Here is a 24,457-nt window from a genome sequence, read left to right as displayed (position 1 = left end):
AATCGACGACTGCACGAGGCGTGGTTGTCGACGCAGGTCCAAATTTTAAAAGAAATTATCCACTTTGGTCGGCGATATCTGGCTAATCGCCTCTGAACCGGTCCAATTGGAGCACTTCCCATAAAAGCATGACAGCAAACTGTTAACGGCGGGAAACTGGCTCCCTACTGCACGGACATTAGGTGGTCCGAATCATGAGTGGCGTGCAAGAACAATCAGATTATATATCAGAACCTGATACGTGGTGTAATTGGTACAGTAAGACGAAACGGAAGCAATTGAGTAGGTATTGGAGGAAAACGAGTCAACGTCAATCGATTAATTAATCGAACTTTGAACCGGTCGCATTGTCGCAAAAATGATTTTTCGCAGGCTAATAACCCGAATATGAACTCACCTCAATATAATGAATCGATGCATCCACTTGAAATGCATTTTATCGATAAAAACATACCGGTGACCTGAAGCCATTGGGGTTAAATGGATTCAAGTCGTTATTTCGTTAGCGTCCTTCTTTTTATTATGGGAAAGTCATTGGATTCAGAGCTGGATGTACCGCGCAGCTGGGATGGGCCGAGGCCTTTTAATCCTACTCTTATATATTCTTTTTAATGATTGGATCCTCATTTCTGTTGTAGCTAATTGTTAAAATTCAAGAACCATGCAGTCACGATTGAACCATGACGATTTCCTTTTACAGATTAGTACCGGATTTAGAGAGCATGATAGCTCCTCAATTTGGCAACCGCAGATAAGCTATGACGAGGGTACGAGCGGGATACAGATGGTCAGTGCCAGCAGATCGGAATAAAAATTGAACCTCACGGCTTCGCTTGCCATTAGGCAAAAGCCGGTGATAGCCCTGCCTGGTACAGCATCGGTTTGTCCCTCTGCTGCAAGTGCGCCGACCATTTCACGAATTGCACCCATCTCGACTGGGTATCAACTCCGCCCGGTGCCTCTACCTGACGTTGCCGTTCAGTCTCCGACTTCTTCAGATCCCGGACGGTCTGTAGTAGTAGAGTGTCCCCGGCTACGGCATCGTCAACGTGTTCTCATAGATGCATAAATAAGTTGAGTCTAAAAACTATAGCGTATGTATTTATATAATAGCAATGAGTTCTATACTACATTTAGTGTTCAGTCTGAGTGGGTAAAGACTCGATGTTTTCATGATCATCTCCCAAACAACGCCCTCCGATCTTATAGCACCCCAGACAAATGTCAAAGTCCCCGCCGTTGCAAACTTTGCATTCGTAGGACACTACATCTTCCGAAATGCTCAAAGTGCAAACATCGCACCATCCGGATGTCCCATCAGAGGATATGAAGCTCTCCTCGATAACCTCACCATCATTCTTGCTAACTGCTACGCCTGCCTTCTCTGCATAGTCGAGCAAGACGTCATGGATCTCGGTATTTCCGCATCTTATGGCCCAATACCACGGAGTCCGCCCGAAACGATCCTGAGAGCGGAAGGAGACTTGTCCAGTAGCCAACAGCATATTGACGATCTCTGTGCAAGAATTTCGTATAGCTATTGATAACGGTGTCGAACCATAACGATCTTCCTGGTCGAGATTGATAGAGCCATGGCGAATCAATGCCATGGCGACATCATCATGGCCATGCTTAGCTGCGAATAACAATGGTGTTCGGCCAACACTATCTTCTGTTCTGGCATCCGCCTTCACAAGCAGCAGCTTGACGATAGCTTCATACTCACCCTCGGCGGCTAAAGATAATGGTGTTTGGCCATGCTTTCTTTCTTTTGTGTCGATTTCTGCGCCTCTATCGAGCAGCAGCTTGACGGTAGCTTTATGTCCATTGTTAGCGGCCCATAACAATGGCGTCAGACCATGCTTATCTTTTGCCTCGGTTTCCACACCCTTGTCGAGCAGAAGCTTGATAGTAGCCTCGTACCCGCTCCTGGCTGCCAATGATAACGGCGTGTGATCGTACCTATTATTATTCACTTCGATTTCCGCACCTCTATCGAGAAGCAGCTTAACGGTAGCTCCATGCCCGTTCGCGGTGGCTAATGATAATGGCGTGTGACTATGTCCATCTTTTGCCTCGACTTCCGCGCCTCGATCGAGAAGGAGCTTAACGATAGCTTCATGCCCATTATAAGTGGCCCATAATAATGGTGTCTGACAGTTATCCCAATCTTCTGCCTTGACGTCCGCGCCTTTATCGAGCAGCAGCTTAACGGTAGTTTCATGCCCGTTACAAGCGGCCCACCACAATGGCGTCCGACCATGTCCATCTTCTGCCTCAATTTTCGCGCCCTTGTCGATAAGTAGCTTGACAATGGCACGATGGCCATAGTATGATGCAATCATGAGATCCGTGAAACATGGGGCTGATCTCATATATGTAGCTTCCCAATAAATACTAAACCATACCAAGCAGCTCTTTGAGCCTGTATCGCAAATACGTAAAGCCAAGGGTATAGCAGCATCATCATCGTTGAAATCAGCCCTTCGGAAGTGAACGCCCCAGGTTTCGGCTGAGTAATCTAGGAATAGGTATCTACCGTCATGATGGCGAGTCTCCCCATCTGTATCCGTCAATGGACTGACCTCTGAGTTGAAGGAGCTTAAATAGAGTACGCAGAGCCTAGCAAGAACGGTATGTGCATGGCGTGCAGTGAAGAAGTGATACCAGTGCGGCTCTGGTGAGACGGTTCTAGGTGATACCGAATCTGCGAGGAGAAACTCTCGAGCTGTTTGATGAAGGAAGTAGATGCTGTCTCGATGGATCGAGACGAACAATCCACACCAAGATCTAAGGCGCACCTTGAAGTCCTCTTCTTCCTCCAAGTCAAGGTCGTCGATAGACTGACATTTATCGTCGATATTTACGGCGATGTTCATTTCCGATAGGGTCAGTGGGCGGCTTGCTGCCAGGACAATACTTAAGACTTTCGGAACCATTGGATCTTTGTTGGCCTTATTGAGAATTTGCTCATATGCCTCGTTGATACTCGTCGGAAGTGTTGCAACAGCGGATTCGATCCCCTTCCCCGTCTTTTTAAAGTCGTGTTTCTGCAAGTAGTCAAACACAAGGTGTACCCAGAGATATGTACGATGGGTAGTTTCCTGTAGTTTCTTCTCTAGGTGGTTCTTGGTTTCGTCTCTTAAGCGCTTTTCCGTGGCCAGTTGATTGATCCGGTACTTAATGACGTGGTTTGCCTCCTGGCTAATCGTTTCTGATTCCTCTTCCCCTGGTATATGAATATTTGGAAAAGCATCCAATAGGACACGGAACTTAGACAGGATCTGGTTATATGGGCGGGATGTCAGAAGATACTTTAATTTGCCACGGCCATCTAACCGGTTGCTGCGGAATTGGTTCTCCACATTCCGCATCAGGTCTGCAAATTCAGATTCGGCGCATTCGTCTAGAGTGTCTAGGACCACAGTTACAGGGCCTGCCTGAGGATCTCTTATAACGTTTCGTAGAACCTTCCAAAGTGATTCTGTAGAGTTGATTAAGCCTTGTCCGTCGTTACGGAATTGTGGTATAGCGTGTTTAATTAAAGACGGCTTCAGAGAGAAGAGCTGGTGAAGCAAGGCGCAGAGTGCTTGCCGAACAGTGTTTTGGTCCTGGTCTTTGAAAAAGAAGTAACAGATAGTAGTGGATCGTGGTAGGCCGTAGTCTATCAGGTACTTGGCCAGCACTGACTTTCCACAGCCAGGATCCGCCGAGACCAGCAGGGGGCCAGACTCTTGCTTCAACCACGTCTGGAAGTCGTCGTGTTTGAGGAACCACATGCATGTACCTTCAATTCTTTCTTCCACTCGGCCTTTATACCATTCGTAGGTGGTGCCCTTGCTGCCATTTGTAAGGCGGAACAGCTGATGACACCTTTGTTGTTCTTCAGATAGCCTTACTTTGGCTACATCCTTCTGAGCTTGAAGTTGCTCCTTAGCAATGTCATGGTGCTCTTTTGATACGTCCCGATGCTCTTGTGCAATTGCTTGGAAACCTGCATATGGATCAATCAGCAATAATTGTTCATGCTAGACCTTTTAATTACCAGATAGAATGTCGCTAACTTTCCTTTCCACTTTAACCCTGTCCGGAACTATTTGATAGAAAATATCTTTTGCATATGCCGCCGCCATCATCGCCGCAAAACCCTGCCACTGCTTGTTCTTGTGCGAATCGGAGTAGTCGCATATCCCGCGGATCACTAAGCAGGGGAAATGGTTCATCAAGCCGGCCGCCTCCATCTCGAAGCAAAGGACATCCATACTAGCCGCTAGCTGGTCTCGGGCAATTGCATCTTTCATCAGCTGGTTTGCGCTAGCGATCAACCCATAATGAATGGCAGGGTCATCTTCCTCATCGCCTCGTCTTTCCCGATTGACAAGACAAGCGGGGTCGCTGCTGCACACATTACCGCATGCATCCGACCCTGGATGGACAATGTCAGATCTGTAAAGCCTGTCGGTATCTGGGTGCGGCCGAGAATATTTCTTTCGCAGACGGGGTCGCTCCTCCAGCACCTTTTCGATGTTGTCGCTAAGCCGGTGCCCTTCCAGCTCGTATTCAGTTTCAAGTCCGCTCAAAGCCGTCAGAAGCAATTGCGGCGGCTCATTCAGAGATCCGGTCGCCTCGAATGCATGCTCTTAAATCGCCTTTCCGTAGTGGTACTGGAATACACCACCTTTCCCACTGCTACGGGCACTCACGACAACGTCGCCGAGTCGTATGTCATGTTTTGCGCTTGGGGCGCCACCACCGATACCGACCATCAGTCCGAATCGAATATTTGGGAAGCTGCGCACCATGTCTCTCGCCACGGTGGCGGCGGAGGTTGTGCCATACTCAGATTTAGGCAGGACAGCCATAACAACATTGTGTTCTCCAATCTCTCCCATAGCATAGTTGTTGTTATCCTTATCGGCAGCCACCTTGATATTGTCATGCTTTTTGTCAAAGAAGGCTTGTGCAGCGACAAATTCGGTGGTGATGGCACAAATCCATCCGACCGTGTACTTTTGTGGGTCTGACATGTTGGCTTTTTGGTGCTAAATGATGGGGAAAATGCTAGGTCGAAGGCGTGAGCTTATGGTACGAGAGGGGTAATGATGATGCTCGAGACAAGTGATGCTGCGAGGGGAGCGTGCGGCCATATACCTGATCTCAGGCATACACACTGCTGAGAGCCAGATTCATTCCGCTTAAAAATTAAGAAACTTCTCTCATTATTCCTGATATGTATAAATATCCATTATAAATAATGAACTCAGAATTAATATTTGTCTTTAAGTCTTATAATCCAACGTGTAAAAGCTAAGGCGGAATTGAAGAAGTTTACTTAAGGTAGGTTCTCACTTTCCGTGTCATTATATCTCGCTCTACTAGGGCTATTACCGATAAACATTCGGTAAGAATAGCCATCCACCATCCCGCTCGAAACCACAGGATAATTCAGTTATGGAGATGCAGTTAAAGAGGGTAGAGGTACGCGACAATTCGTGTTACACGACTATCGGAAATAGAAGAGTAGATCATCTATCCATTAGCGCCTTTTTTCACTATGGGAAAACCATTGAATGAGAGCTAAATCTGCCTCGCAGCTAGGATAGGGTAGGTTGAGCACCGCTAGGCAGCAGCAGACTGTTAAGAAACTCATCATCAGTCATTTGCCAAGGCTACTACCCCTCAATCGCAGACGCTTGCCCAATCAGCTTTTTTCTTATGTTGGTAGGTCAGCGCAGCATCACACGGCTTTGGCCAACTAAGCACATATATTGACGTATCTTATACCTGATGTATGGGAGTTTATATCCAAACGAGAAATGCTGAATTGCTCCTTTATTGAAAATGGGATGGACGATAGTGAATCAATGATGGAGGAATGTAGATTTAAGTAGCACGTGACTACGTGGTTAGCTGGTGTCAACGAACTTTGCACTAGCGTGTCTTGAAAAAAGCCACCCAATTCACTGCAACACGTTTAAACAACTTTTCCCTGCCCTTACAAGGTAGGAAGCGCAGAAAAACTTGAAAGTAATATCCCCATGACAATCCTGCTTGCCGTCGGGAGCAGTGATAAGGAAAGAAGCAATAAACAGGAAGCAGAAGTCGGAGAGGTTACGCCTTCAAGTCCCCTTCACACCAGATCAGAGTCGACACCTTCATCTCCAAAGCGCCTTTTTACGGACGATGGCGAACGCGAAAGCCTAGCCATTGGGCTACTCCTCAGTTGCCATCTCCTGATGAGCTTGCTAGTCCTGAGGCTTCGCAGGAGTCGTATGGAGGCGGCTAGGTTGATGAAGTCGCCGATAAACTCCTAACTGGAGTATCTTCCGCAGTGACGTCCCCGCCACGAAATACAACAGTAGCTGACCAGGCAAACCCGTCCAAGCTAGATCCTGCAATGACAAAGCATCAATAGCAGAGTTGATCTCGGTATTAGCAATTACTAAAAAATAAGTTACGCAAACCCTCGACGTTTCCCAACTTGTACGCCGCATTCACTTCGTGATGTATGTTTCCTTACTTGAACAGAACCTCATCGAAGAATTGGCTAATAAAAGTTCGCATAGACTTGCATTTGTAGCTATTCTTATTTGTGTATCCACTTTTGTTTTATTCTTATGTATTATCCTCCTGGACATCATTCAACTTTCGCTAGGCGGTAATTTAGCTCTCTCAGCTCCGGGTCGTAACACTTCTTCCACTGCGGATATCTTCGATAATGTGCTTCAATGAGCTCATGCACTTGGGTTTCCATATTGCGCACGACTTGCGCCTGCTTCTTTCGCATCATAACTAGGCTCTCTTCATCCGAGGTACACTCAGCCTCTTCACCTTCTGAGGTTGAATCCGAATCGTTATCCATTTGCATTATAGCACGATTCAGACGCCGCCTGTTTCGTCGTCTTACTTGATCGTGTTGGAGATGTTCGTACCTTTCCAATGCCTTGTTCAAAAACCATATACAATCATTAGCGTTATCACATTCCTCAAACGTCTTGGCGACTTTCATCTGTTTTACCGGGCACCATCGGCTTGGAAAGTAACCCCCAGTGGAATTGTCTAGCTCTAGCGTAGGCGCTGGGAAAGTGCTTTGGGTCAGGTCGGCTGATACTCTCTCCCGAAGACAAACTAGCTGTGCATAAAACTCGTCCTCAGAGAGTCGAATTAAGTCCTGCTCAGGCTGTATGACATAGGGCATGTATCTATTGGAAATCAAATTGGTTGCTAGTTGCCAGCCGTCAAGAGGATGATGTTGGATGCTAGATGATGGTAGGGGATGCGAAATAGTTCCGGTCTGGCGGGATCTAGCGTAGTACTTGATAAGTCCCGGATGTGCAATGGGCCACCAGACAAACTGCTTTTCCTCTTTGTCCTTGCGGATAAAACCGCGGCTGTGTGGATACGGGAGAATCCAATGGCTGCCAAGAAACGACCGTTTTAATTCTTGACGCCATTTCCGTGCACTAGCTTTGCCTCGTGTGGTTTTGATAGCATGGAAGCTCTGTTGGAATAGCATACGGTATGGCTTCTCGTTCCATCCTTGCCGCTCAAAATGATCATCCTTTGATTTCCAAAGCCAGGCAAACAAGACGTCGATATTCTTTACCGCTAACCGATTTCCTTCTGCAAGCTGGAGTGGCTGGTGTTCCTTGAGCACGGCGTTGTTGACACTGTGATAGCAGAGGGGAATCTCTCCTGCTAATGCTGATTCTAGGTATTCCGGCTTCAAAGCCGACTTGGCGTGAAAGAAGACGTCTTTACGAAACGCACATAGGCATAGCTCTCGCAGATATCTTTCCATGAGATGAAGACAAGCAGGAATTGAGCTGAACTCAAGCATCCACTGGTAAGCCTTGTTGACTCGAATAAAATCAATCCGTACATCTCGGACTTGGTGATACCGGGCGCGGTACACATTCTGCATCGATGGATTGTTGAACATCATATAGGCTGCATAGGGTTGGCGGAAAGTAAGCGTGTTCCAATCAATCTTGTCAAGAAACCAGGCATAGCCATACTTTTCCATGGTGAGCTTAAAGCCAAGGCCTTCGTGGCGGCGAAGTCCATTTGGCTGACGTGCATCAGGTTGCTGACGAACATCTTGCCAGCAGCCACCGACTTTCTGTATCAATCCGCCTGTATATGAGAATTGGAGACAGCGAAGAAACATCATCATGACCCTCGTGTGTTCCCAAGTCACAAAATGTGGATCTTGGAAGCTGTACACCATCTCGAACCCCACGCAGAACTTATTGATGTTCCACCGCACCCATCGAAGTAAGGTATCAGTCGTGAAGCTATAGTATGGCGAGTTATCGTCTGTGGGTATGATGAGTCGCTGGTTGTGAAGCTCTCGGGATCTCATCCGGTTGTCGATAGCGTCGAAAAGTTCCTTAGAAACACGATGCTCTTCTCTAATGCCAAAAGATTTCTGCATAGATCCCAACAGGGCATAGTGGCATCGAAGCTTTGTGTACAGGTATGCCTTGATCAATGCAGCCGGCTGGTGACTTAGACCGCCTCCAACGAGTTCCCACGTTTTTCTTAGCTTCTTGTCAAGAGCAAGGGTCTCGATCGCTGTATTTGTAAACGGGTATACGTTTCCTGCTGCAAACACTTCCTTGACACTGGAGTAGAACTGAGAGTAAAGAAGACCAGCAGCTCGGCGTGAAGAGTGCTTTCCAGTCTCAATGGTCAAACTACCAGTGTCTCGAAGCATACTGAACGGATAAAAGACCTGCTTTTGGGTTCCTCCATCCTTGGCAAGCCTATTCTTAACCTGACAGGCATACGATTCCAGGCAGCATCGCCGGTAGAGCAGTGTTTCCGCCCGTTTCTCTATCGGACTTTCCATAACCCCGGCTGCCAGTTGGCTCCAGGGTACAACCTGAGATGCCTGCTGAGGGCAAGTTTCTTTCCCGATATCAAAGTAGACCTCTGGCGTGGTATACCTCTCATCGACTGCGCTGGTCCAGTAGTTTCGAAATCGTGTCATCATCTTATCCCAGGTAACATCTTTTGTAAGAACCTTCAAGTTCTTGCCTTGGAGAAGGATAATGATATCCTCAAACTGCTGAAACCCTGGATCTCGAATGGCAGTGGTAATGTGGGCCCAAACTTCTTCCAATGCATCTGGCTGCAAAAAGTATACCAGTCGTTGCTCGCGTCCCACCGGGTGCACACGTTGCGAGAGACCCTCCACTCCGCGAGCGGTAGAATTATATCGACCGTGGTCGTAACTCGAGGGATAATGCTGAACATGCGCTGCGCTATAACATTTGTATATTGCAGGAAGAAGAATGCCATCCATCCACAGCCGAAAGTCTTCATCTCTAATCTTGCTGCACTTTTGCTCTTCCCGATATAACTTTGGAAATAGAAGATACAGGGATATATCTTCAAATCCGATAAGACGACCGAATGTATAGTGTGGAATGTGGTGTACCGGCCGGTGGACTTGATGTTGTTTCCCACTCGTATCAGTATATGTAACGGGGATCGATTGAAGGTGGAGATCAGACTGAAGATCAGATACAGCCATCTGGGTAGGCGACCAGTGGATTCCTTGCTTAGCAACAGCAATGTTAGATGGAAAGGCCACGACGCTATCTATATCAAAAGTAATTCCGGCATTGTCGGTAACTCTCTCATCCTCATCCAGGTAGACATATGGGACCTTGTCTCTGGAGTCAATACCACAATAGATTTGTGGAAATTGGTACATACTAAAGAAAGTGACCGACAGTGCTTTAGGGTAGCACATGGCCAGAAATTCAGCTTTAACTAATTTTTACTCTTCTCAACATCATACGTTATACCTAGAACTCCATAATATTGCAATAAAATCTACAGCTCCTAATCTAATGATATGATATCTATCTTTTATCGTTACAGCTAGATCTATTAGAGTTATATATCAACTAAGAATAAGAAAGGAGAAGTGACCTGCGGTAGTAATGCGCGCCTTGGTTGGGTGTTCAATTCTTTACTCAAACGCCTCAACTTCGCTCTTCAACTACCACTATTTCCTGAGAGATCATGCCAGCCACACGCATCTAAACTGACCCCACCAAGTGACATTCTAGGTACTCTTTGGAGTTAAGTAGGAGCCTCCTCTACCTGATCCCTCCACTAGATAATTGATAGTACCGGAAAGGTTCCTCTAATTGTCGATTAAGGTCCATCTGCCGTTGGGCTAGCCTCCTTTCTCTCCTTCGGGCAACATCAGCCGCGGCTTTTTCTTCTTGGCTTGCGTACTTTGCAGGTCGACCTCGTTTAGATACTATTTGACGTCTGTTTTCTTTGCCGCGAAGTGGCTGTTGACTGCTGCGGGCCACGTAGTATACTCCCATATTTGGCCGCGGGAGGCATGGTAGAGTGAGTTTTGGCCCCAAAACATATGTTAGTTGGTCGGGCAGTATTGACCTGGCAGCGAGTCTCGCTTGTATAGGTTGTTGTGGCCTTGGGGCCTGTCTTGGTTGTACAGCCTGTTCTAAGCCGTGGCAGCTTGGTATTTGCTTTCTTATCGACTGAGTTACGAGTGGTTTTCGTGACTCAAAAGCTTGCGCACATCCATCTGCAATCTGCTTTCGAAGACTCACTATGTAGTGCTCTACCTGTTGGCATTTTTGGAATTCTAGTTCCGACTGTAGGTAGCTCGGGACTCGCTGTTGTGGCGCTGCCGATACGTGCGTCTCGTGTTCCACACTAGATGGTTGTAAGACCAAGGAGTTATCGTTACAATTTTTCCTTGGATCTTGAACCGGAGGGTCACGAATGCCACGCATTGGGTTTCGCCGCAAACCGTTGGGTTTATTTGACAAGCTGAAGGCAAAACTCTCTTGTTCATTGCAGAGTTCCCGTACTTCATACGATAATGTTTGGCCGATGTGGCGATGAATCCAAGACTGCCATTGATCCTGACTCCAGCGGAGGTATTGGGGGAGAGGTGGCGGATAGCCCTGCCGCCAGCGGTTTCTCGCCCAATACCAGCTCTCCTGAGAGGTTTCCTCTATTGCATGTCCCGGTTCGTCCTGAATATCTATCGAAAACCACCGACGCTTTCCATCCTTAGTCCTGGGCGCCAGGCCTCCTGGCGTGGGGTATGGTAATACCCAGTGGTACACAAATAAGTAGCGTTGAAGTCGGCAATTAAATGCCTGTAATAGCATGTTTTCCGTTGGTATATGTTGCAATGCAGTACACATCCATTGATGAAGCTTCCGAAACGGCTTGTTTTCCCAATTGCCCCGCAGCCAACCATCATTCAAACCGAATAATGCTTGGGCAACTTCCTGAGGGCTTTTGACGCTCACGCGATTGCCCCATACTGCGGTCATGCCATTGGCTAGGGTGGCTGAGAGAGCCTTGCGACAAAACTGAACATGATCGTCTAGGATGGTAGTGCGAACTTGTGGGCGAACATCACTTTGAATGGAGTGGAGGACATCAGCCCTCATCTGCTGTAGACAGATATGACAAAGCCATGACAGAATCTGATCAGTAATGACATTCTCCCCGGCATACTGCCGGAGCCATTCAAGACCTAAGTCGGCACATCGACTGAGGCTAAAGAAGTACCTGGCATGGCTACTGTATTTCATAAAGCGTTGATGAAGAGTGCCATTGCCGAATAAGACTGAACCAGTAATATCTGGGAGAAACCTTAACAGATTCCAATCAATGCGAGGCTCAATCCAGCAGTAGCCATACTGCTCTAGAGTTTGATTAAAGCCAAGGCCGTAGTATATTCGTGGCGAGCCCGCTGGCTGTTGCAGCTCCCGTCGGCTCCACCACAGCGCCCCTTCTCGGGAGTAATCATGCCCTCCAACTGCAACCCGAAGACACCGAAGAAACATATCCATCATCTTGGTTTGCTCCCATGTCGTCAGCCCCCCAGAACGTTGAGCTCGAATCAACTCAAACCCGGTGGTAAACTTGTTGATATTGTGCCAGACGTAATCAACAAAGATGGGAGTGCGAACTGCCCAGAGATAGGATGGAGGTCCTGATAGCTGGGCGGAGCGGGCCTCTGGGGTAAGAGAGCGCAGCACTGCCAGAACGCTTTGAAACAAGGTCCACGAAATGCGATACTCCTCGCGGACACCGAAGGATCGTTGTTTAGAATCTGTGAGGCCATAGTGACAACGGCGCTTGCTGGCCAGGTACGCTCGATCAGTGACGTTCTTGTCCGAAGCTGGCTTGCCACCAATGCTTTGCATACCATTGCGAAGCTGTGGATCTAACGCCAGAAGCCGTAGATCTGGATTCTGAAATGGATATGTCCGAGCAGCGTCTACGATCTCTTTGGCGAGACTGTACATTTGGCCATAAAGAATACCCCCACGGCGGAGTCGAGACCTTACAGGCGTCAACGTAGTCATAGCGCCAGTATCTCGAAGCATTGACTCATGGTAAAAGTTTTGGCCGGACTTGGGAATATTCCCGTCATAGAGCTGACTGAGGTGGTGACGGATGCAACAGCGCCGCCAGAGGTATGTCTGAGGTGCAGGTGATGAAACATCCTCAGGCGTTGGGCAGGTTTCTTTACCCACATCAATGTACAGCCGGTCGCTGCGTATATGGGAGAAGTCTAGAGTGCCGTGTAGTTTGTCTTCAAAGCTGTTCATAGCCGCCAGTAGATTAGACGGGGCATCTGGGTATTTGAACAAGAGTTTAGTGCCTTTTGCCTGAATTAATAGCTCTGGATCACGAAAATCTTGCAACCCCGGTTGGCATACTGCTGCGAGAATATGGTTCCACAGTTGCTGCAAACCTTGCGGTGACAGAAAGTAGGACATCTGTAGTTGGGCCCGGTAGTTAGAGGTCTCTAGCAGACGATTCTCTCTCTGAGGAGCTCTGCAAGTAGCCAATGCGTGACGATAACTTGCTGGCAAGTGCTGAAGTCTATCGATATCGTAGACCTGACGGACAGCGGGATAGAAGATATCATCAAACCACCGTGAGAACTGCTCATCCGTCAACCTATTGAAGTCATGGGAGCATGGTAAATGTGGAAAGAACAAGTGAAATGTTATGAAATCAGCGCCTTCGGCCCTCGCGAAGATGAAATGCGGCACGTCTCTCAGTCGCGATGGAATCAACCGGGGACGCTCCGAATCTGGATCCGCACGACCTAAGGTCAGGTGGACGTCGGTGGAGATATTTTGACCATACTGGGGAGCGGAATAAAACCGAATCCCATGAGTTGCAACTGCCGGAGAATCCACAAATCCCAAGATGCTATCGACATCGAACGAAATACTAGGTCGAGTCTGAGGGGCCTGTTCGACGTGAAGGCAAGCCTGCTTGGGTTTGTTATCGGAGCCTTGGGTTGTTGAACCGGTAAACAACGCCTGCCATTGATCCGGACTAAGCTCCGTTGTCTGGTCGCCAGTTTCAGTGGCAAGAATGTACTCTTTGTCAAGTGTATGGGGTATATCATGGGGTACTAATTTATCAAGTCTGTGGTGATTATCTGATCCCTCGGCTTCGATGTGCGCAGTCAGAGATTCTCGATGGCTTTGGGCACTACAACCATGTATACCAGCGAGAAACTGCTGAATAAACTTCTGTGTAGCATATTCTACGTCAGTGTTAGCATCGTTAGTAGCCAGATCGGCTGATTCCCCAGCATGGTTTTGTGGGCTTTGGGGCTGTCTTCGGCTCTCCTCTTCTTCAGCAGGGGAGGTTTCAACAATTTCCTCCTCATAGTATGGATCTACCTCGGTAGTGCTGATTGTGGAATCATCGACTTCCTGGATGGAGATAGTAAAATCCTCGCAGGCAAAGGTACCATCCTCTTCAATATCCTCATTCTCGAGGGGCGAATCTCTCTCGGGCCCTTTTGCTTCGTTCTCTACCACCGAGTCAACTGTGTCTGACAATGGTCCGCTCTGATGGTTTATTGCGGCAGTCTCCTCTCTTGCCTTCTGACGCTTCCGGTGTTTCCGTGTACGATCCGCTTGTAGGGCGCGTCGACGTCGCGTGGCGCTATCCTGTTTTTTTATGCCAACAAATCGAACCTTCATTGCTATTCTTACTGTAAAACTCTCCTGAGCGGTCCTGATAAGCGTGATGAGCAAAATCTGGTGTTTAAGACACTTTTATTTTAAGATGGTGCGTGTGCGAGGAGCCACTCATAAAAATCCCGGACTTGGAAGAGCCTGCCGAGAGACGCGCTATTAAGCTGGCGCTAGCCATTTTGGGCGATGTAACGCGTCGCTGATGAAACATGAAAATAGGATCTTTTTGTCAAAACGCGCCTTGGTTTTGCTACCCTATACGTTTTATTTTGGTACCGACCTTTCTTCATTGAGCGACTTGACCGCCTGCATACGGAGCACTATCAGCTTTATTCATGGATTGTAAGTAAACGGCTGACTGTTTAATTTGGGGTAGGGGAATGCAAGACAAGCTTTTCTGATGTTATGTAGTACAACTTTCACATTTTAGCTATTTAAGCTTACCTCGGCTTGAAGAAATTATGGAAAGCTTGATTCTCAAATTAGTGTTAGGCAGAGCATTGACATGTGACAATGCAGGCATGACTAAGCTGACTGATGAAATGTACTAATCCATAACAGGAGATGTAACGCTTGAGAAACAAACTCCACTATTCCGTAATAGGAAATGTAACGCTCAACGAGAGTCCAATCTTCGCAATATTGGATGACATGCCACGACTATAGTATTAATCGAAATTGAATAAAACATGGTTTGGAATGCTAATTCGAGCCTTGGAAAGGGCACAGTGATTTAATTTAGCCGAAAAATGTGCTGGTGGCTTTGAGCCCCAAGTCGAATTTGCCTACTGGATTCGTCATATTGATCGTCATGGTGACTGTGGCTTGATAGTAAGGTGTGAACGACGATTGTATTTCAATCAACGACGAGACCATCTAGTAGTATGACTTACCTCCCCTATAGCACTTTACGCGAAAGGACGCGTCGCGTTTTAGACAACCCCTGTTCTGATCAGCACTACTCTTCCCGTATATAGGTATGGCATTAAATCAACTCTACACCCTGGCAATATATCAACTCTACTAGGGTTAAAGTGGGTCAATTAAATCAACTCTACTAGAGTTGATTTGGGACTGTAGTACTAAGAATCTGATAGTCCTCATTAAGATGTACGATATCGTCCATTGCTGCTTACTATTACCTCTTTAGTCTTAATGATCGAAAGGAAAGCAAAAAGCAGTCTTGTGCCTTTCCTCTGACCTAATAGCCCGGCTTGAATACAGCGTAATCCACGTCGTGCTATATCCAATGAAACTAGCTAGCATACAGTAAGTACACTTGTATCATAAGCGTTAGAAAGCAAAGAGAGAAGCATTCTTGTTGTTTATCTCTGTTGATTGATGTTCCCTTTCCCACGCGTCGTGCTAACCCCAAGCAAGCGCTAGCTAACCCCAAGTGTGGAGTTGGGGTAATTTTCAGCCAATCAGATACTCGACCCTGCTTATGGCGATACATCATATGAGCGAGATTGGTTCATTTTGGTGGGCGATTTATAATCAATCGCCTCTTAATAGTTCTTAGGGGTGAGGGCACCAAATAGCCTTCAATCCAATTTGGAGATGATGCTTCAGCAGTTGGAATGGATGAGCGGCTTTTACTTAAATCGCGCCAAGGTGGAAATGTCTGATTTGAGAGACAAAGACATCTTTGCCTCGCGTGAGAAGTTCTTGGAGTATAGGGAGCTCAGATAAAACATATATAAACTAATTCAGATCATCACATTGAACCCAATCGTCATAACAAGCCCCTTCCAAATAACCTAAGACCGCATGGTTCTTCTTATCGGTCATTGTTGTAACAACTCCGCCTTCGTCTCTTTCGTGCGTTTGGATAAGGTCAGGCTTGAGTGACGTGAACTGGTCGGCAAACATCAAACCACATCCACTGCGTGACTCTATATCTTTTCTTGTTGCTGGTATGGTCCACAATACTTCGGTCGGCTGGAGCCAGAGGTACTGTCCTGGGGGGATATCCGAGCAAAAACACTCTTTCTGCTTGACAGCCTCCCGCCACACTCCACGCCAGTTAGTATATACCAAAAGAGATTGCAAGTATGACCTCACCTAGCTCTCGAAAGACTGTGCCGGTAACTACAGTGTATTTGCACGGTGGCAAGCCTTCAGGAGGCGGGAGAGGTGGTGGAAAATCTGTCATCGTCGAAGTCGAAGGTTCTTTGAATCTCTAATTGAAGAACTCAAATGAAAGAAGAAGCGAGGATTGAAAGAACGAAGTAAGCTTTAAATACATTTTTCTAATCTAGAGCCGACAGGGTCGGCAGAGCAATATGCTGTCAACACTTGGGCTGTTCCTCGTACCCTGACTTGCTGGTTATCACACGGTTTGCAGGACGAGGATACATGTCACTCTTTGACCGCTAATCTAGGGATAACCCTGGAGGATGAGGCAGGCTCTGCTGAATTGACACCTTAGGCTGTTGTAGCCAGGGGTTTCTGCATGGTTAGAGGATATGAGGCAATGCCTGCAGAAAGCAATTGAGGTTACTCTCGGACAGCCGATCTAGAGGCGCCTCCAGAGAGGCGTGGAAAAGCAGGCCAAGTCTGAACATACGTTGTTGGTCCTGACGGCTCGCGCTAACAGGGGGTCAATGGCAAGAAGGGTGTGGATCGGCGACGCATGTCTAGGGGCGTGCGAGTCGATGCGGCGCCGTTCCCCCAACCGCAAGCCAGCAGCCCCGCCTCCCAGGTCCCAAGTCATCTCGGGCCTCAATTGCTTGCTTTTTCTAAGTTCCGGCTGCACGAGAACAAGACGGGAAAGAGTTACCTAGGGGCTGACTGAGACCAGTGACAAGGGCGCTCCTGTCACAAATACCGGCCATCCCCCACCTAGATTCCTTCTTGACCTCACTCTATCTTGTTAACTCTCCCCTTTTACAATCTTTCACCCGCGGATATAACAGCACTCCAAACAGTCTCATTACAACACCAGAAACCCCAGGAAGAAGAAGAACTTCGAAAGTACACCATCACTCTTGTCTCTTTCTACCTCAGACTTCATCGGAGGGAGGACCTCCACAGGCCCCAATCCGCATTCGCATCTATTTACCATAGGCTGAAGTCTCAGGGCCATCGCCAATTCGCGGCTTCGATTCGAGATGAAATCTTCCGCGAACTGGAAGGCCGTTCCACATTTCGAGAAAGCTCTAATATTCAGCTCTCGGATGATATATCGGAGCTTCTGCAAGAAGCTGAGAATGATGAAGGCTTTCTCTTCTCTGTCATATCCTTCGGACACGAATCAGTGGAGCCCAAGGAAGATGACCGTCTTCGTTCCCTCGGCCAGTTGGAAAAGATTGAGATTCACGACTACTCGATCGACCTGGATCTGAAACTTACGGCTGCTTCTGGCATCGCTTGTGCACAACGCAGTCGAGCACTGGACCCTAGAGAAGGCCGTTCGTTCCTCGAAGTGTGCTATTTGATTTGTGATCGCTTTGGCAGGCTCTCTTCTCGAGTTCGATGGCCAGCCGCTTCCCCTGCCCCTCTCCTCACAAATCTCAACAATCAGCTCTACCAGCTCTACCAGCTCGACCAGTTCACCAAGCGGCTTTTCGTAGCAGGCCAAACAATCAACAACCAGCAAATGATGAACCAACAGGACTCGTTCCAACTCTACCAGGTCACGGATCTGCTTAGCCAGCAGATGGACCAGATAACACGCTTTCTGCCAGCAGCGGTCGGCCAAGTTGCCCCGCCTTCCACTCCAGAAGGACCTCCATGACCATGACGTTCTGTCGTTGGGCCTGACTTTGTCTCGGACTCGGAGGATCCGAATTAAATAGCATGGTGAACGCTGGGTTTCACGATTGGTGTTTTCTTCTTCTCTTATTTGTATTCAGAGGCTGTTCGCTCCGCTCTTAAACCCTTGAGGTCCTCCGCTCTAGTTCCCTGTGCCCGCATGCTGTGTCCGCCGTCGTTCCATGCAGAAGATACAAAGTTTCGCGTCATGTTTGCATTTCCCACATTTGTTTTCATGAGTGTACAAGACGGACTTTTGACACACGCAACACCACTGTGGATCCTCTACATAACGTTGGCGCCTCTTCACGCTCTTGTGAACGTAATTGATATTGTGCCCTTGCCGTGCTCTTCGGTAGGATAGGTCAGTTGGCACGTCTGTTTCGGTAGGTGCTGTTGGTTCTTCGAGTCGGGAAATCTTTGATGGGGGGCCAAGTGTCTCTGAAGAGGGGCGTTTTAATAAGGTTCTAGGCAATTGAAGATGTGTGTTATCGGTCCCCTCCATTTTGGGTGGTTGTCAACCTTGGAACTCAAGAGGAGAGTCCAGACGGTTATATGACGGGGGATAGAGTGCATGTGGATTGTGCAGCTTGGCAAATGGTGCAGTGAAGAGTCTGGCCGCTTTCCGACAGTGATTTATTTAGGATTGTTTCTCTTTAGCGATCAAGGGTGTATGACCCATACTGCTATCTACTCCCCCTGACTAGATACATTCCATAGAAGTCTGATGACGCACGTTCTCCATGTACTGTCCTGTGACTGAGAGGGGCCTTCGAAGAAACCCTTCGGCTATGCCATCCAATCAGGCGTAAAATGCTCCATTTCCTTCAAGAGATCATTTATAGGATGGGCATAACTCATGGTCCAACGTAAAGGTAGTTTCCCGCTGACATGAGGATCTTCAGTCTGGAACGCCACTGGCTTCCTGGTAGTCCTCCATTTCTCTTTCATGCTGTGTGTCGCATCGTGGAGGCCGATGCCACCTGCCACATCGGGATCGTTTGCCGCCGGATCCTCCCGAAGTTCAACTTTGATTCCGTTTATTGTCAAATATTCCCCAATACGGTATCCCCTGAGCAAGAGCCATTGTTTAATTGTCTCTGGCGTGCCAAACAGCCCGATGATGATTCGTTTCTTCTTTTTCAACGACGGAAGCTTAAAGTGGTAACTAGCTCCAGATCTATTGAAAGAAAACCTGCGGCGGAATTCATCTCGGCCAAGATAGCCAAGAAGTATAAGGAGAAACACAAGGAGGGCAATAGTGACGCTTAGCCCCACGATGATAGGTGGGTCCGTCATCTTAGCGGCAGAGTTTAGGAGAGAAGCACTAGAGGGAACAGCTAGCAGACTAAGTTGACCTTGGTGGAAGCTTTGGGACGCCTGTTGTATCGTATGCACCGCGGTTTTCACTGCACGGAGCTTAGAAAGAGGTAAGCATGAAACAAGGATGCTCCGAAAAGAGGCTTGAACTGTTGGAGAGAAGTGCTTGGCGAACCAGTGTCGGTGAGGCCTACCAGTAGTTGCCTTGTCGGGTTGCACATTCCTTTAAGTATTCATATGCTCTACAGGATCCAGGATGATATGCTTGCTTCTTTCAGTCCTGAACTGGTAATGAATGCAATATTTCTAGGTGGGTGACAGCACCAACAGCGATCAATGCGATCGCTACTTAAGCACACGCCCCCATTATAGCGCCGGGATGCGTGGCACCAGCCCCGAGTGATCTGAGATGGGCACAAGTTGCGTCAAGGTTCTTAGCGCATAGAGCTAGTCCAAAAGAAACGATACCTGAATCGCCAAACTTAGTATAGTTCACGCTTATCTTTTCTTTCTCGCCTTGGCCCCTTGCCTACCGTTTGGCTGACCAATGAGTTCAGAAGACGTGACTGCAGCTAACCTGTGCCGTGTACCAGGGCCTATCAACAAGAGCTGGAGAGCCAGGCCCCCTGCATCCTTCGACCTCACGTTCGTACGATAGCAAATCTTGACCTTTGTCACACCCTCCTGCTATTCGCAAATATTGGACTTGCTTCTCGTTAGCTCTTCTCTCCTGGCTAGCCTCTCCTCCCCTGGCTAGCCAAACTTAAATAGCAAATCAATTCTCACTTCATTTAGCGTATTACTCGCAGCTCTGCTTTTTCTTCTATTACGCAACTACTTCTAAGATCATGTCCAAGCCGCACCATCCCGGGGTTTGTATAGCCTAATCTCGCCAAAATATGGAGCTAATAGCTTCACAGTTCCCACAAGAACAACGCAAAGACAGCCTTCCCGACACCAAGGAAGACGACACACTTTGGATGCGAACTCACGACAGCCAGGTGGGGTTGAAGGCAAAAGCTTCCAGGCAAAAGCAAACAGAAAGGAAACCAGCAGCAAGAAGTGAGGGATTAGGGAATAAAACGGTATAGAATACTTCTGTTATGCGTAAATTAGTTAGAGAGCTCTGTATTTTAAGTTAGAGGTGCGGGTGATATACAGCAGGGTGCCCAAGGAGATGTGGGTTCGGTCAATATGCTCTGACGAATCAATCCTGTGTTTGGACCGCCATCGCTAGTCCAGATTGGACGATCCCGAAATAGACAATTTAGGCTTAGCGTCAGAAGACTTCACATGACACAACTTCAGGAGCTTGACATGGACCTAATTGTCTCACATACAATCGTTCTAATGGATCCCGAAATACCAGAAATGCTTCCAACAGAGGATGAAATACGTTTTGTGTTTGAAGACCCTCTGCAGCCAACCTCAATTAATGGACGACGACAGACTGGATACACGATACCTCCGACTGAAGAGCAGTGGCAAAGCTGCAGGCTGGCATGTGGACTGGCCAGCCCCCAGACCATGCTGAATAAAATAAAGAACCTAGAAAGTTTGTATCAACGCGAGTTGAAAAACTGGGAAAAAGTTATTGTGGTTGCTGTGGCGGCGGTCGACTTGGACAGAGAGCAAAATGAGGACAACTTGAAGTACGGCAAGGCTTATGACAGCCGTATGAGTTCCATCACCTACCGCAAAGACAGAGCTGCAGTGCTTAACTTGATAAAGCTTCTTGATCGAGTTTACAACAGCTTAGAACATCGGGCATTTGAACTTTTGATAATTTGGGGTTCGTATATACCATTCTCTCAACGGGCGGTCTTGTTCAAACTATTTTAGATATATCTTTAACAAAGCTCCGAAAATGGACGTCACGGACCTTCGAAGAGTTTCTATCTGGCCTACCAGAGATTCCTTTCAGGCCTATGAAGGAGGAGCAAGCTTCTCTGGCCCTTTATATTCCCTTTTTAGTCCATCTACTGCGACCTCAATATACCCTGGATGTTATTCAGAAGGCCCTCAAGACGAGAACTTTAACGCAAAGGGACTTGGATCGATTCCAAGCAAGTTATAGAACTCGCCAATGCCCACCTACCCTTCTCGACACTTTGGGTGATTTCCGGACTCCACGTTGCACACTCGACGCGACTTCATCGCAGCCGTCACAACAGCTACTAACCTCAAATGAAGATGACCCCGAGTTAAAAAGCGCTCTCCACCTCGACAAGATGTTTCCGGCTTTTATTAACATACACATTGAGGGCTATACTACGTTTAATATCTCACAAGAATTGCGGCAAAATGCATCACAGGCTCACAAGAAGCAAGAAGTTTGCAACAAGATCAAGAGAAAGACTACCTGCATATCTCAATATGAGTGGTCCGACAGATTCCATTTGCCTATAGCTAATCAGGCTATTGATGATTTGGTACGTATTCTTAGAACGAAATTGTCGGGGACAAGACTAAGTTAATAGGTGCACGCCGGGATCTTAAACCAAACCGATGTCCTAAGGCAAAAGGCCTACCTCCGACATCGCGGCCACCTCAGGGTTGAAACCCATAGTTTACAAATAATCATACCGACCACATCACCAGAAGAATTCTCATATGTATCGTTAAGCAGCTCAGAGCTTAGCACCTCAAAGTTTGAACATAGAATTGTTTGGAGGGCTGACCGAGGGTTACTGCTCAGACGAGGTACCATGCTATCAACCGAGGGGAACATATTCTTCATTTCAATTGTTATGCCTCTAAGCCCAGAGCAAGAGTAAATTTTGATCTCTGCAATACAATCCCCGCACTTGTCACTTGGAATTGGTCTTTCCCCATATTGGTTTATACACGTCGTCGTTCGTCTTGATTTCATCAGAAGTGACAACTTCTGTCTCATTGGGCTGTTCCACTGGGAAAAAATTAGGTTCTAGCAATTTAAAGGCACAGTTTTCTTACATTGCCCTGACTGTCCACTACCTGCCGTATTGTCCATAGTTGGTGATAAGTTCTAGGTTCGTGATGTGTCTAACAGAGAATGGCGAACGACATGACATGATGCGTGTTAGACATTTATATAAATGTGGAGTTGGTTCCAACCAGATAGGGTATTAATATCAGCGGCCACAACTATGGCCTGCAGGCCGAGAAGTCTACGTGTTCACCATCAAAGACGTGCAAGTACTTGCTCACGGATAGAAAGAAGTGCATAATAAAGCAAGGATTGTGAGCTGGTATATTAGCTAGTGAACAGCTTGTGAGTGCTACTGTGTTTGGTTTCAAGTCAAGCGTGTTAAGTGTATAGAAGGCAGCTCCGACAATCCATCCGTAAATGTCCTCGGATGAGAGCCGTTTTGTTGATCAAGGCGTGTACATTGCATTAGGGATTGAGGTTATATGGCTCTACCAGCAGGGGACTGCTTGGTACTGACTTATGTGATTGCACAAGTTTTGCCCAAGTGGGACGTGTTTGCTTGCATACCTTTCGCGTCGTTACGCGTCTTACGTAGCCTTGTAAGCGAGGTGTGATTGGTCACCATAAAAAAGAACTCTACCCCTGTCGGTTAAAAGAACTCTACCCCCTGTTATGTGGGACATCTAAAAGAACTCTACTAGAGTTCCTTTTGTCATTGACTACTAGGATAGATTGAGCCTGAGCAATGTTTCTGTGGGGCGCATCCTTGCCCTATGCAACCCCGTAGTTCAAGCTCATGCCACGCTTTTGTGGTTGTTGTACAGAACAGTGGCCGCGTCGCCACGAAAAAGTTGACCACAAAATTGTGGTCAACCACAGGTTTGTGGTCAGTTACAACCCTGGCTTAACCACAAATTCGTGGTCACTTTAGTTTGTTCAGAAAGGTGGGGACCTCCATCTGTCTGACCAGGGGGTTGGACCAACGGGCCTACGTTTTACCGAAACTACGCATCATGCCATCACGCCCCGCCAGCAGATGACAGGCACACAAGTATCACGTTGGCATCATGTCTTTATCTGAACGCATGCAATGGCAACCTCCAAAGCCCAACTCCACTCTAGAGAACTTTGAAAGGCGGTGTCGCGTTGCGAAAGCACAACCGTTCCTTGATGAGAAACCAATGAACGATACTGCGGCCGCTTGTGCATGGGAAAATTTCCGCCGGCCTCTACTGGGGCGTTTCACGCGCCACGGAAGAATAGGTTTCATCAAATTGCTCGGATACGGGCAAGATGGAATCGTTTGGAAAGTCGGCATTGACAGCCAAACATATGCGCTCAAAGTGGTAAGTCTTGTTGAATAGATCGCTCATTAACTAAAGTATGTTGCTGATTGTCAAGTTCTGGGACAACCAACCGCCAGAAGGTACACGATACTGGGCGTTCCAACGGGAATGCCAAAACGCGTCGCTCCTCGCGAAGATGCGATTCGCGATCGACAATTCCTCCGACCCTGTCTGGTTGAACCCAAACCCGACAACATTCCACGATGCAGCCTCCAATCTCCACGCGTTCTCCAACGAGGGCCGCAGTCGACAACTGTACCGAAAGCTGCTGGGCGCAGTGGAATACAGTACCGCACCTCGTCTAAGGGAATGCTATGGTTGGACATCGATGAGCGGCAAGGAGCTTTGTACAATGCCTTCAATCCTGCATCCTCCCGAAGTAAGAACTGGAGACGAAGTGCGCAAGATTTCGCCGACTGAAGAGTACCACGCCATTGTGTACGAATATGTGCCTAGCAGAGACGTAGGTCTGGATGTCGACGTCGTGCAAGCGCAGCTGGATTTCCTTTGGCTGGGTGGATGGTGCTTGGTGCCGTTGCAGTCAGCGAATTGGGGAGGTGTCGGCATCTTGCTCGATATGGGAGATCCTATATGCCTTTGGCATGCTGGATGGTTCAAAAGTCGATACAAGCGAAGGTGCGCAAGAGAAATGACAAAAGTATCTGTAAATCACGACCTGCTGGATGCCGTAGCCCAAAGCAATTCATCCGTAGCTCAATAGATACTACCAGAGATGCGTGACCACATTCCCACACTCCTCAACGTGAAGTTCCCGAGTACTTGAGGTGCACGTCAGATATCAATGAGGGACAAAGAGGAAAGAGGAGGAAGAAAAGTAACATACCTCTCCGCATAATCTTTTCCTTCACATGACACTTAGCCCTGACCGCCGCAGGTTGGACACGGAATACCCCTAACAATCTTTTGGCCATCACAGGTCTTACACTTCTCAGAGTCCATAGCCGTTTCGCAATCGATAAAAGGTGCCAAATTGCGGCTTGTATGAATAAGGATGAGTCTTTTAAGAAAGCTGAAGAGCAATTGCGCGCTTTATTCACAGCCTATGTCAAGTAGGGTCACAAGATTCAGTACAAGGGTTT

At 47.6% G+C, this 24,457-nt stretch overlaps 5 protein-coding genes across 5 annotated transcripts; 2 read left to right on the top strand and 3 right to left on the bottom strand.

The window, feature by feature from the left end:
• Positions 1-1,133: 1,133 nt before the first annotated feature.
• FIESC28_03094 (uncharacterized protein) lies at positions 1,134-5,027 on the bottom strand (the record flags this gene model as incomplete). Its single annotated transcript, XM_031157243.1, has 3 exons — positions 1,134-3,994; positions 4,046-4,637; positions 4,704-5,027. 3 exons carry the CDS (start codon positions 5,025-5,027, stop codon positions 1,134-1,136), a joined length of 3,777 nt encoding a protein of 1,258 aa, XP_031018686.1.
• A 1,610-nt stretch (positions 5,028-6,637) lies between these two features.
• On the bottom strand, positions 6,638-9,763 carry FIESC28_03093 (uncharacterized protein; the record flags this gene model as incomplete). Its single annotated transcript, XM_031157242.1, has 1 exon — positions 6,638-9,763. The coding sequence occupies one exon, from the start codon at positions 9,761-9,763 to the stop codon at positions 6,638-6,640; it is 3,126 nt and encodes a 1,041-aa protein (XP_031018685.1).
• A 1,388-nt stretch (positions 9,764-11,151) lies between these two features.
• FIESC28_03092 (uncharacterized protein) lies at positions 11,152-14,030 on the bottom strand (the record flags this gene model as incomplete). The annotated part of the gene is made up of 2 exons (XM_031157241.1): positions 11,152-11,159; positions 11,273-14,030. The coding sequence occupies 2 exons, from the start codon at positions 14,028-14,030 to the stop codon at positions 11,152-11,154; spliced, it is 2,766 nt and encodes a 921-aa protein (XP_031018684.1).
• Positions 14,031-16,078: 2,048 nt separating this feature from the next.
• Positions 16,079-17,763, top strand: FIESC28_03091 (uncharacterized protein; the record flags this gene model as incomplete). The annotated part of the gene is made up of 2 exons (XM_031157240.1): positions 16,079-16,193; positions 16,955-17,763. 2 exons carry the CDS (start codon positions 16,079-16,081, stop codon positions 17,761-17,763), a joined length of 924 nt encoding a protein of 307 aa, XP_031018683.1.
• Positions 17,764-23,078: 5,315 nt separating this feature from the next.
• Positions 23,079-24,098, top strand: FIESC28_03090 (uncharacterized protein; the record flags this gene model as incomplete). The annotated part of the gene is made up of 3 exons (XM_031157239.1): positions 23,079-23,357; positions 23,413-23,993; positions 24,050-24,098. The coding sequence occupies 3 exons, from the start codon at positions 23,079-23,081 to the stop codon at positions 24,096-24,098; spliced, it is 909 nt and encodes a 302-aa protein (XP_031018682.1).
• Between the last annotated feature and the right edge of the window lie 359 nt (positions 24,099-24,457).

The sequence above is a fragment of the Fusarium coffeatum genome (assembly GCF_003316985.1).
Source record: "Fusarium coffeatum strain FIESC_28 chromosome Unknown BRIP53273_contig_66, whole genome shotgun sequence".
Lineage (NCBI taxonomy): Eukaryota > Fungi > Ascomycota > Sordariomycetes > Hypocreales > Nectriaceae > Fusarium > Fusarium coffeatum.
The sequence above is the reverse complement of the archived record's forward strand: the minus strand, read 5'-3'. Positions and strand labels throughout refer to the sequence as shown.